This window comes from Thalia democratica, chromosome 2 (genome assembly GCF_965202585.1).
Source record: "Thalia democratica chromosome 2, ktThaDemo2.hap1.1, whole genome shotgun sequence".
In the NCBI taxonomy this organism is placed as follows: domain Eukaryota; kingdom Metazoa; phylum Chordata; class Thaliacea; order Salpida; family Salpidae; genus Thalia; species Thalia democratica.
Window position 1 is genome coordinate 58005575 of NC_139166.1, and position 13733 is coordinate 58019307.

Sequence of the window (13733 nt, forward strand, 5' to 3'; positions counted from 1 at the left end):
TAGAGTTAAAAGTAGCTTCCTTTTTAAATATGTTTTCTTTAAGTTTTTGATAAAAGAAGACTGTAATTTAACTTTTTTGTCTGCATGTAGTTTATAAGATTTTTTTATAAAAAAAACTTTTATTTCTTATATGTTGTTATATCAACAACCTCAAACTATTTTTATGGTATCTAACTGTATCTTAACAATTATTTTTTACAACTAGTTAATACAAAAAGACTTCATGATTCAATTACATTTTTCAACTATTACCTTAAAATAACAATTAACTTTAAATTTTTCCTCAATCTTTGTTTTTACATTACGAACATCATGACTAATTAAAGAGTGGCAGTGTAACAATTTCGTTATAAGGCTGAAAGCTTTGCACCATTATACATAAAACTATTCTGATAATAACTTCAATGGACGCCTGCATAATAGACTTTATTGATGCAAGGATTTGGTAAAACTTCTACAAACAAAACATTGTGAAACTTTAAACTTTGCTTAAACCCGGCTACTGTTTTCAAGCACCGCAGTTATCAAGAAACTTGCAAATACTTTAATACCCTTATTGGATCCCAACACACTGGAAAGTGTTTGCTTTGCGCTTATGAATGCTTTTCTCGTGTCTGCGGGTTACTATGACTCACAACAACATAACTGACCTTACTACGACCAAATAGTTTATATTAGTAATTTGTTAGTAAAATACGTACCTCAGTCGAGCATAGTTTGTATCTATGATTTTCTCCAATGCATGTTCTGCAAAACACTTGCGTTAAATAATTTTAAAACTAAATAAAAACGAACCTTTTAAAATCTTAATTTATTTTATTAAAAATTTTATAACATAACAAGCAAAACTATTTAAAGCTAATAGCTAAACTATTTACAGAATAACTTACGTTTTATGATTTTTGAAATATTGCAAAATTTAAAGTGTTGCATACAAATGTAATACAGATGTTATATACAAAAATTACACCAAACTTAAATTTTCTGATGAATTTGCTTTTTTCTTAGATCAAACAGTTTGTAAAGATCAAACACTTTTATTGAACGGGAATTTTATTGTGTTTATTGTATTTTTGGATCTTTAATTAAGGAAAAAGTTTATTTTTAAAGTTTAATTATTCACCACAACCAAAGAAATTTAAAATTAAAAAAAAAATTCTAACCCATTTAAACAAGATCTTGAAGACTTAGAAATTCCAAAACCACAGGTTTTTGTACAATCTGACCAAGTTGACCATTCTGACCAAAGAGTGCGCACCTGTTGGTATTTAGAATTTATATTTAATTAATAATTAAATATTTTACTACAACTTAAGTTTGTAGATTTGTTTAATAATCTAAACAAACTTTCAATGACATTATAAACGTAACAACCAACAATGTTGTATGAGAAACTAAATACATGAAATATAATTAATGCAATTTACAAACACTATAAACATTTCAATTAATATAAGATAATAAATACTTACTAGTAGCTCAATAAAAAATATCTGAGTGCTCAAAAATTAAACAATAACTGATATTTGAAATCAGTTAATCATAATAATTGATGCTTTACAATGATAAATCGACATGTAAAGATCCAATTATATGAAAAACAGCAAATTGAAAAAAATGAAAAACTTGTTCATAGATATTTTTAAATCATTTATACTTTGAAAAGTTATGAAAATTTTCAATCTTACATGTTTGACTACGCTGTGCCACTCTTCATCATCGCCGCTTCCCCCTGTCACGTCATAATCCTCGTCGTCTGACGTCACGAATTCATCTGCCTTGACTATTATCTGCAAGAAAGTTAAAAGTGAAATACAAGGGGTATCATGCTCAGAACGATTAGTTTCGAATGGATTAATAAAAACTTGCCAGTCATTTAAATGCAATAAAAATGTTTTTGCCGCTAAGCTCATGTTACACCTGCCATACAAGGAATTTAATTTTATGTACTTTTAAATATTTTAATGATGGTCAGTACCATAAGTTTATTTTCTATAAAGAACCGTCACTTATAAGCTATCAAAAAATACCTTAGCTTTACATAAACCTTCTTGAAACTCAATTATAACTTTTTTAATTATTTTAATTTATGGTTTTAAGTGTAGCTTTTATTATTTTAAAATTTTTTAATAATTCTAGTTTAAAAAATGTTTAAAAATATTTAAGCAAGGAATTTTTATTCCCCTGTTGTTTGAAAAGTGGTCATTTAAATCCATTCAAACGTTATAAAACACTTGAAATCAACGTAAACAACAAAAAGGAAAGTTGCACAGGCACGCAATAATCTCATAAATTTCAAATTCCTCAAAATTCAAACAAATCGTTGAACAAAAAGAAGCAAGCGGCAGAAGTGATTGCTCCAACAAACAAAAGCTTGCGTGACTGCGCGCACAAACCTCCACTGCTGCTGGGGGTTGGCGAGCAAACAGCACGTGGTGAGAAGTTGTTACGTCACAAAGACCCGCCAAAAGCCTCTGTTTGTGACGTCACTGTTTTGTATCGAAGACAAGTTTTGTTTACGGCGACGTTGACCGCGCAACCTACTTTGTTTTGTTTTTTGTCGGGCAATTAGCGACATAGTGTTTACCTTCAATAAACGAGCAAATTACGCGCGAATTACGAAATAAAATTTTGTGTGTTTATCTGCGCGCTTTAATTTGCAATTTATTGAGCGCATTATCTTGTTTACGGATTGTTAATTGTTTATGAAGGTGAATGGCTTGTCTGGTTTTAATTTTGCGTGTCAATGTAAACTAATGCTTGCTTGTTATAATTTATCACGCAATGTTTAAATTTACATCATACAATAAAGTACATCAATCTACTGAGCCAGTTCATAACTTAGAACCCAATTAATTTTGTTTACAAAAACTTGATGTGTTTGATAAATTTTTTGCTTAGGGTGCCATTAATGCAGCATTAAATTTCTGCAAACGAGCACAAAAAATTTCAAATATTCAGACATATAAAATCAGGTATTTGTTAACAATCTATCAATCATTTAACATGTACTGACAGATGGGCTTATGATACCACAAAGATATTTTAACATATTTACTCATTTAAAACTGATGTAAATTAAAGATACTTTCAAGCTTTTAAGTATGAAAACATCGAAAACCGAAACTTTAACTTTCAATTTTCTGAACTGTGGTTATTTTTAAACTTAAAAGCATTAAATTAATCGACAAAAAATCATTTTCGTGAAGTTAAAACAAAAATTTTACCAATTCAAGTTATTACTGATAATTACCGATTATTTAAAGACCTACTTTTAAACATAACATAATATGTGTTATCGCATCAAAGCATGGGAAAATGTCAAAATTTCACCATTGTTTCTCAGACTTAAGCTGTTTTACTATATATAACAAAGCGAGTGTCATGTAATATCTTGTCATTTTGCTCAGTCACTAAACAGCAGACGCTGTTATCTTGCACACAGTTATCAATTGCTGTAGTTAGGAGCGCGTTTTATTTGAAGAGCAAATACTTTCAATTGGCTCGGTCGCTACAGAAAAGTAAGATAGCTGCAAGTATTCACCTGTAAGCTTATTTAAAAATATATTTCTATGAAAAGAATGATTTTTTTTTTCACATTTAGTTTTTTTTTTGAGAATCTAATTAACATACGTATAAGCACTAAATTTATTTTTTTTAAGTGTATGTGACCATGAAAAAAAACAAGTATTATTTCTCGGAAATTTATTTTGAATTAGTCGTTGTAAAAATGTTTCTAAAGAAAAAAAATCCAGAAGCAAATAAATATTATTTAAGCTCAAAAAAACTTTCTCCGGGTATACAATATCACAAGCGTAGGCGTTACACGAACAGTCACGAGTTTACAGCGAAATGACAAATGTTTATTTGAATTTTATTTTTATTTTTATTCGCTTGCAACCGCACAATCCTTCTCTGTCACAACTCGAGTGCCTTTTAAATATTTCACTTTTTATTTTTAAAATTTTGCGTTTAAGGCCAAAAAACGCCATCAGTTTACATTAGAAATTCCCTTTCAAGCACTTAAATTTTTTACCATCAGAGAATTTTTTACTTTAGGCTTGTCTGCCGTTGCTTGAAAAAATGAAAAGTCTGGAAAGGGTTTTGAAGCTGAAATAAATACTTCGACCCTGAAAGAATCTTATAAAAAGAAAGTATTTAAAGCTGTCGTGGTGAAAATTAGAAGGAGCTGTCAAGCGACTTAATCTCATTCTTCTTCGAGAGGCGAGTAAAACGCCCCTCAGATAAAAAGGAAAAGTTTTTGAAAAAAATACAGAAGCGAGTGCACTTCAAACCGTGCCACCAACTGAAATAAGAAATAAATTTAAAAGTTTAATCACGCCATGCCTTTCCCGTTCGCAGAGAGCCTCTTCACAATATGCTAGTATTAAATCTGGCGTTGCCATTAAAATTTGTTCAAAATATAAAGTAGCAAAGTAGCACAAGAGAGTTGAAGCGGTTGAAAATGTCTGATGATAAGAAAAAGTTAGTAGGTGGCTCGCCGATTTAATCACTGTGGAAAGTAATTGTAAATAAGATCTGACAAGCATATAACCTTGGCTGACTTGCGCGGTGCTAATAACACGATTTCACTGCAAATTTCAAGTAATTAGCTGCTAAACCGCTGTTTTGTAAACATCAGGCGTCTTGGGTAGCTTTGAAGTTGCTGTGTTTCCAACAAAAAATACTTGTTTAATTGGGTTTAATTGTCCAGTAATAGCTTTAAGTTGTTTCAACACTTGAAGTAAAATTCATGTTAGTGCAAAAAAGCAGTTAACAATATATTCAAACTTGTCTGTTCCTTAATTAGCGTCTTAACTGTAAGTATTAACAAGCCTGATAAAAAATATTTAACAAAACAGTACACAAATTCCAAATTGTTAATAGAAAGTCAACAACATGCTTGGCTTAAGGTTCGAGATTAAGCAAAATCCGCAGCATGGTAAAAATCCTGAGTAGAATTCTAACTAAAAAAAAGTCTGAAAAAATCAACTAAAATTGCGCGCGTGCCTTGACAGGCCACTGCTTATAATGCTGCTGAATTTTAAACTAAAATTAGAAATTCGAGCCATGAACTTGCCGCGAACGGAAGCATTCGAAGGTCGAGTATCACGGAGTGAATGATGTTTGACCAGAAAAAAAATAAATTTTGCGTGGGATGAATGTGCGGTGCTTAAAATAAAGAAGTTTTTTGTTTCATTGTGCTTTTTTAATAGGTTTTTTTTCAACAGCTGTTGTATTTTTTCGTGTTTTTGTTACTTGTGCACTTTCATTCATTGTTAAATATTTGCTTGCTACCTGTTTAAGCCTTGAAGCAAACAAGTTGTTGGGACAAAAGCGGTTTATATATAAAACTTTTGTTTTCATTTCTCGGCAAAAAAAAATTTGCATGCAAATAACGTTTATTTATATTTAATCCGTGTATTATGCGTTTGTTTCACTCAAACCGCAGTAGGCAAGCTTTAATTTCGAGCAATGAAAAAACTGTAAATATGCTCACTTATTGCACGTGTTTCGCTGTATTAACGTTCAAACTGAAAAACAAGTCAGCTGAGCACAATGGGCTCCTTTACATCAGTTTACCCTGGCAATTTCTCTTTTGTGAGCGAGATACTACGGCCTCAATAAAAATCAACACAATCAAATACTTTGCATATTTCAATCTGTGTGTGCTTTTTTTTATAGAAAAAGACATATGGCATGATCGGTTTTTCGTCGTGCACACACGAAGAAATGAAGCTTTGTAACGAACTTTTTTAAGCGTTTACGAGCTTTTTTTTTTGTTTCAGCTAGGTATTTGTGAATAAAATAATATTTTTGTATGCTTTGTTTACAAAATGTTTAACACAAACATATATTTAGCTTCTCGTAAAAACCGGTTAGAAATTCAAAAATTGCTCGAAATCCATTTAAGGTAATGGTAATCTGATTTAAACGAAGATGCGCAAAAGTTGAAAAAATAGTTTATTTAAGTGATAAATTTGTTATGAAATGCTTCTGAGAGGTAAAAGGGTATACTGTGTAACTGAATACTATAATTTAAAAAGTCCGAAACCAGTTGGTATTAAGGTAACAAGTATTTTTGTGATATCATGTTATAAACTATTTTATAGCACTAAGTGTGTTTTGAATTTTAAAACATTTATATGAGGAATACAATTATTTTGTATTTTTTTCTACAAAGTTCAGTTATAAAGGTATAAACTTTTAAAATTTTTGTAAAATTTGTTTTAAAATTTAATACAAACTAAAACTTCCTGGCTGTAATTTAAAATAACATTAACATTAAAATGTTTAACTTTTATTCCACTAACTTGTTTTAAAACATTTATGACATAACAATCTAATTAAAACCTACTTAAGTTAACCTTAACAGTTTAAATGAACTTTTAAAAGCAATTGCTTTAGTGGTTTTAAGTTTCTTAAAGCTGTAACTTTTAAATATTAAAGTTTATAAGCTTAGCAAGTGTGAGAAATGTCCTAACAGAAATCGAAACTTCCTTTAAAACAGCTCTTAACTATTCATGTACTTTTCTTATTTAGCTCATGTGTTCTTTTATTGATCCTAGTTGTTAAAAATAAGTTTGTCTATATATAGATGTTCAAAAATACTTATAATATACTTTTGTTTATGAAATGAATATTTTTATTAGCCTAAAGTTTCAAATTACTTTTAGTTTTGTATGCAAAATCTCTTTGCTTTTTTTCTTAACTTACAAATTAACTTGTTATGTTTAATTGTTCCTAGCCTATATGTTTATAAAAAATGCTGATAATAATAATACTTATAAGTGAATTTACTACAATAAAAAGAATGTTGATGAGTAGCTAGCTAATTTTACAAGTTATTTTGAAACACGTCAAAAATGTTTGCAGCAAATTTAACATGAATAAACTAAGCTGTAAAATGAATTTATTGCATAACACATTTTTATAGCAGCAGATTATAAAGGTCAAACTGCTTATAAATTATTTATGTGTGCATACTTTAATATGATTTTGATAAAAATTGTTTCAAAACATGTCATTTTCAGGCTTCGTTTTTTAATTAAGACCTGTGTATATGTTAGAAATTAGTTCTAAATAATTTACTGATTAGAAATAAAAATTGTTTATATAAAATTAAATCTGATATTTTTTTAATACAAAACCAAAGCTTAACCCAAAGTACTAAAACCAAACTTTATCAGCCACAAAAGCCACCAAAGGCATTAAATAAGATTTGATGTTTACGTTTGATACAAAAAACTTCGAAATTGTTCATGCAAAACGCTTTTAATTGATTGATTGTTTGCAGTTATCATGTTTAAGAATTCATCAGCGGAAAAGTTAAAAATAAGCAGCGTTGTTATCAATTTACTTTTATTTTTATCTTATTTGTGCTCTCTGTACGCACATCAAGAAAAAACGCAAACATGCAAACTGTTTAAAAAAAAAAGTAGTTGTTATCAGCTTGCCGTTTACAAAACAAATAAGAGTTTTGCTGAAACAAAACAAAAACGTTTCCTATTTTGTTCCGATCACGTTTTTGTGCCGACTGTTACTGGAATTCGTTAATTAAATTACCATGCTTAGTCAAATAAGTTGAACATAAGACTAAACACGCGGAAGACAGTTTTCAGGTTGAATAATTTGATTTTAATGACTAGAAGCATTAATTCTTCGCCGTTAAATTCGCTGTTTTTACGGATTTGGAACTTACTTGAACCTGAGTGTGGAGGTTCAACTAGAGTAGAAAATTACCAAAAACAAACGGAATGTATTGAGAAACGCTCTCACTTGTTTCGGCCCATAGTTAATACTGAATGGCTTAACATGCACTTCTCAGTAAGCAATTGTTGCGTCATAATGTTTGCACAGGAATTTAATTCCTAAACCTCTCAGCGTTCTGAGAAGCTGACCGGCAGGTGCAATTTGACACTGTTCCACATGATTTCAGGGTAAAGGGCAAAGCGCTTGGTTGCCAAGCGACCAGGGGATTTGCTGACGTCTGAGAGACTTTAGAAAGCAATTTGTGATGCGATTTGAATGGATTGTGATGTAATTTCGCCGTAATCTTTATCCCGCTCAAGCCCCCATTAAAACAAAAGCAGAGGAGATAAACGACAAAAGTGATGTTTGCGACTGAGGTCGGGAAAAGCTTCAGACATACAGATTTCAGAGATTAAATTACTGGTAAAAGACAACAGTCGCTTCAATAAAGCAAGAGACAGGTTAAGACAGTTTTTATATTGAGCTTCTTAGCTCAAATCAATTAAAACAGTTGTACTTGCATTAGCTTTTAAGCATATTGTCATTATATATAGTTTTTATTGAGAAGAAATGTTTATAGTGATGTGTGTAAAAAACAAACCTTAATTTAACTTTAGGCTAAGCTTCTACAATATTCTTAACAGCTAAACAGAGTGATTAAAATGACTTTGGTTACCTACAAGTAATTTTAGTGGTTATTAAAATTACTCATTAAAAAAAAAATCATACACACTTTAAGATATGTATACATAAAGCAGCTGCTTATTCTTTTATCTTTTATCGATAACCGAAAGTTTTTTTTTCGTACATCAAGTCCTTGGACCAAATTTTTGAGCGCTTTTTTCTCGTTTAATAAAGAATACTCTTAATTTATTAAAAATATTCTAGATAAACTTCTTAATGGACAACAAGTGTTAAGTTTTTTTTTTGCCAAGGATAAAAGTTAATTAAGCTGTTGATGTTTTATTAAGTTAAGGTTAATAAAAACTATAACACAGCTTAAATTAAGCTCTTACAAAATATATAAAGAAACAATTCAAAAAGCTTTAATAGACACATTTTTAACACATTCCTTACTCAGCTGAAAAGAAAAGTTTTCAGAAAAGTGTTAGCAATGCAAAGTGATTCCAAATAATCAAACTAGCTACTAGGCAGAGTTATCTCTACAATTGTATGAAATTAGAAACAAGCCAGACAGGCCACATGAAAAAGGCTCAGCTGCGCAGCCAATAACAAGCAGGCAGAGCTGCCTGTCAAGTAACAATATAGTGGACTCTTTGTTCTGCTATTTCGCCGAATAGCCGGTGCCTGTGACTGACGTTTGATTCCGAGATAATTGTGTTGAATGTCGAGTGTGTTGAGAAACTATAAAGACGACGCAAGCGGACGTCAAATACAAAGCAACATTGTTTTGAGTACCAGAGGTCAGCCAGGGTGCAAGGCGACGCCGAATGTTTTTATCGAGGGCTTCGCTCTCAGAGAACGGCTTAATTTGCTTGCTACATAAACACAAAAGTGCTACTGTTCGCAGCGGATTACCGTTGTGATACGAGGATAACCATCAGAAAACTTACTAAACCCAAATCGAGCTCGAGCTCAAAACAAGATAAAAGCTGTCGAGTATTAAACAAACACCTCACAGCAGCGGTGGCCACCTCATACAAAGTGAACGATCAAACGTGCAAAAGCAACGCCAAGCAAACTTTCAGCAGCAGAGAAAACTTTCGCTTTCTCTTTTCAATGTGTGTGTAAACGATGCCTGCCCGAAAGAATGCTTGCAAAATAATCGATTAAAGTTGAACTTGAAGCTACTTGCTCGCCTCATGTAATCCCGCTGTATATATATTTATGTGTTAGGTGTGACTTTTATTAACGCAAATCGGTGGACTTGGCCTCGTTTTACGTTATTCATCTAGCGCTACGAAATTCGCATGGACTTTAATTGACCCTTTTTCCAATTTTTAGCTATTCTTAAGCTGAATTATTCAATTTGTTCTGATAAATTTAGATAGTAATTTAAAGTAGAAAACATATTGTTAAAAATTACAAGTTATAAAAATAGTTTATGAATTTTATAAAGCATTTCTTTTTTTGAAGCCTAAAAATAACAATTTAAGTTGAAACTTTTGTCTCATATGTCTAAAAAACACAAAAAAACACACAAAGCAATAAAGTTCAAGTACAGTTTTAACATTATGGCATACGTGCGTAATCAATTCTAATGTAAATATTTACCAAAAGTAATCAATACAAAAGGGTGAAAATAAACGCTGTAAAAGTTTGATAAGTCATTCAACATTGGCGGAGAGTTTAAGAGACGGCAGTTTACATTAGTGCGTATTTTTTGTATATATTTTTGTTAAGTAACGGTGCAATGTAAGTTGTTGCGACGGCTGTGCAAGCAATTTGGTTGCCATAAAAAGCGCTGAACAAAGTCTGCGGTGTTTTGTTTTGCATTCAAACGTGCGTATTTTGCATTGAATGAACAACTTTTATTTTGGTGTTTATTCTCAGTAAAAAAGCAACAAGAAACATTTGTGCTTTCTTTCAACCGTATTGTACTAAAAATCGAACACAAACTCTCAGCTACTTAATGTTATAAAACTTGGGAAAAGTTCCACGTGAATTAGTAATGAAGCACTTACCAACAGCAAGAGGAGGCAATAGCAGCAGTGATGTGTTTTCGTGTGAATACTCGCAACCCGAGTCATTCCAATTTATCAACTCAACTCTTGATGTTTTCGTCTCTTTGTGTTTTTTCCACCGCACAAACTTTATTCTAAGCAAAATTGTTTCAGCTTTCAGTTTAGATCGCTGTTAATCTCTTTTATTTCAAAAGTTTAAATGACTACACGGCGTCTGAAAAATTAATAGTTGAACGGTTAATCTGTTAAATCGCGTGTGTTTATTACGGGCTATTTGGGACGCGAAGGCAATTATAAACAATGATGAAAATTTTATTGTCCAATAAAAAACACTGCGGTGACCCGTGTTGCGGTCATAAAACATAAAATTAATATTTTAATTTGTTTTTATTGCATTGTAAACCTTGAAATAATGTTTGCAACTAAAATAACAAAAAACAGAGTGTGAAGAAATATTTCTTGAAAAATATAACCGTTATCACGAACCGTATTTATTTAACCTTATTTTTATTTAGCATATAAATAAAGTATAGCAATAAAATTATTAAAAAAACATTGTTGAATTTACAGAAGTTTAAAAACAAAAAGTAAATAAATAAACTCACAAAGTAAGTCTGCAATAACTTTTATTGATTTTCAAACAAAACAAATCTTAGCAACTGAGCTGTAAAACTTTTAGCTGCAATTCAAAACGTGATCTTAAATTAATCTGTTAAACAACTACTGTAAACAAAATCTAATAAAACAAAGCTCTGCATAAACAACCAAAGTGTTCTATTTAAAAACCACTTCAAACTTCACCTCAAGCAATGACTCTTAAACAGCTCACACACGTTAACAGATCTTATTAAAACTAATAAGCCTGCAGGTTGTCATACATTGCAGGCAATTAAGCGCTCGTTTAATTAAAATACAAAGTATAAACGCACTACTACAACTAAGTGCTATACGGATAGCTTAATAACATCTCGAGCTGCTAAGCGCGTTTCTTTTACTTTGTTTGAAAATTTCTCTCGTTTTATTTTTAGCCGAGCAGCGTTCTCTCGTTTTAGATTTGAGCTGACCGAAGCTCAGTGTGTTTAATATATATTTAGCGAAAAATGTATTTCTTTCAGTGCTAAGTAACTGCTTGTTACTTTTTTGGCGTGACCACTTTATTTTATAGCGGCTTTTGTACCTTTTAAGTTGACTGTAAACAAAAATGCAAGTCGTTTTGCTATCGCTGTATCTTTACGTATCAAAAACAAACAACAGAGATTGACTTTCGTTTCAGAAAGTTATCATAGTTTTTTTGGCTAAACAAGTACTGAAAAAAGTGTTTGAATATTTTAAATTTTTGAGTAAACAAAGTTTTTGCATTCAATCGTTTCTTTAAACTGAAACCACACAAACATTGAATGAAAAAAAAGATGTTTATTGCTACATTCCGATATTTTATCTATGATTTCTTTTAAAAGTACAATACACGTTTAAACTCACAAAACTTGAACTATAAAACGATGTTTAGAGAGTTACTAGAACTAAATATCTACTTCAAAAGCTTAATGACTTACAAAAAAAATAAAGCAATGTTTATTTGTTGTTGCAAATAAAAGTAAACTTTTAACTAATTGCTTTGATTGAAAGAGTATATGCGCGTTGTAAAAATAAAATGCAATTTTTTTTAATCTCCTTTAATTGAACAATCAGTTTTGGTTTAAAAGCATTTTCATGTCTGCTTGTTTATCAATGATTGTAATAAACAAGCAAACAAACTATACTCAAAATTTTATATTTAATACATTTTTTTACTTCCTCATTGCATAAACTTCAAAATAATTAGCACGCTTTTAAGATTTCAACAGACACAATTAAAATTTTATTTCCATATAAAGCGGTATTGATTGAAAATTTAGAAACAAAAGAAGGTTTCTATTCCAGACCAGGTTCACAAAACACCGAAATTATTAATTAAAAGTTTCAGACTGGAAAAATCATTTTAATGTGTCTGTAACGCGTTTGATGTTTCGCTGAATCGACGGCATGAAGTTGACCTTATCACCAGCCTGTTCGACTAATTACCGTTGAAATCCTCTCGAAATGTAATCGCGGATTAGCGACTTTCCGCAGAAATCATTCAGATTCACAATAACAACAGCATATTTAGAGAATTACTGTCTAGGCAACAAAAATTGAAACAATGGCCTCGTTTAGTCGCCAATCTTAATAAACTGAAAACCTCGGCAACCGCCATGGTGAAAAATAGCAGACTGCCGCAACACCTGCAAAAAAAAGAAGTCTGTTTGTCGAAACAACAAAAATTTAATCGCGGCACGTGCTGCTCATGAATGGGGGTTTCCCCGACCAAAAACCGTTACTTTTGCCACCATCGGGGTGTCAGTCGCGCTAACGAGGCCTCTAATTGGGTGGAAGCGGTGTGGAAGTTTGTAGGAATTAATTTCTAACTTGATTTGCAGCTCGTAATGACCTTCTACAGTTTCACATTCAGACGTCTGAATTCTCAATATGCAAAGTTTCGTGTGAATCAGCTTCATAAGTTTTGAATAAAACGCTATAATAATTTTTCTTAAATCAAAAACTTTGGATTTTCAAGACATCTTCTTCTAGCTTTTAGCGTTTTGTATTATCAAGGAGACACTTGGAATTAGTGAATAATATTTAGGTACAGCATTATAAAACATTGTATAAACTAAAATGTATAAACAGCCTAAAGATAAAAAGCTATTATTAGCATTTATAAGAACATCAGGCTTTTATCATTTCGCATAAAATTACTTATCTATATATAGAGTATACCAGTAAATAGTTACATGCCTATATATAGTAAATAAACCATGCTAACTGTCAGTTTATGTATGCATAGACTAAGTTCTTTTTATCAAGTGTATTAAACCGCTAATTAGCTAATTGTATTATAAAAACTTTATTTTAAGCTAGTCTAGTGAGCATTTATATTTTGGTTTTAATTAATTTTAGAATATAAAAATGTAATATGCAATTAAATAAAATAAAAGTTGAACTTGTTAAAACTTCCTTTTTTAAAAAGAAAAAAATATATATTGAACATATTATAATTAATGACAACTTTCCTATAATTTAATGCTTAACAGTCTAATTGAGTGAAACTTTGAATTGTAATTAAATTAAATCAATACTTTAATTTTACTAGTATTTAATTTTTGTTTATTTTTTTCCTTCATAATTATATAAAATTTTCTGTGGCGAAATAACAAATAAACTTTTTTTGATTAATTAAAATTAAGGTGAAAACAACTTAAAATTTTAATATAGTCCAAAAGTTAATATGATTTAATCGAATTTACAAAAAAGAACTTT

General features: G+C 30.6%; 1 protein-coding gene across 1 annotated transcript in view; it reads right to left on the minus strand.

Annotated features, from left to right (window-relative positions):
- The window catches only part of LOC145830254 (ADAMTS-like protein 1), a 45159-nt gene extending 34553 nt beyond the window's left edge, over window positions 1–10606 (minus strand). The window contains exons 1-4 of the mRNA XM_082938197.1: window positions 10398–10606; window positions 1689–1790; window positions 1164–1258; window positions 702–747 (exon numbers count right to left, since the gene is read on the minus strand). Coding sequence (XP_082794323.1) covers window positions 702–747; window positions 1164–1258; window positions 1689–1790; window positions 10398–10463 — 309 coding nt within the window. The 5' untranslated portion in view covers window positions 10464–10606. The remainder of the gene's footprint in view (window positions 1–701; window positions 748–1163; window positions 1259–1688; window positions 1791–10397) is intronic.
- Between the last annotated feature and the right edge of the window lie 3127 nt (window positions 10607–13733).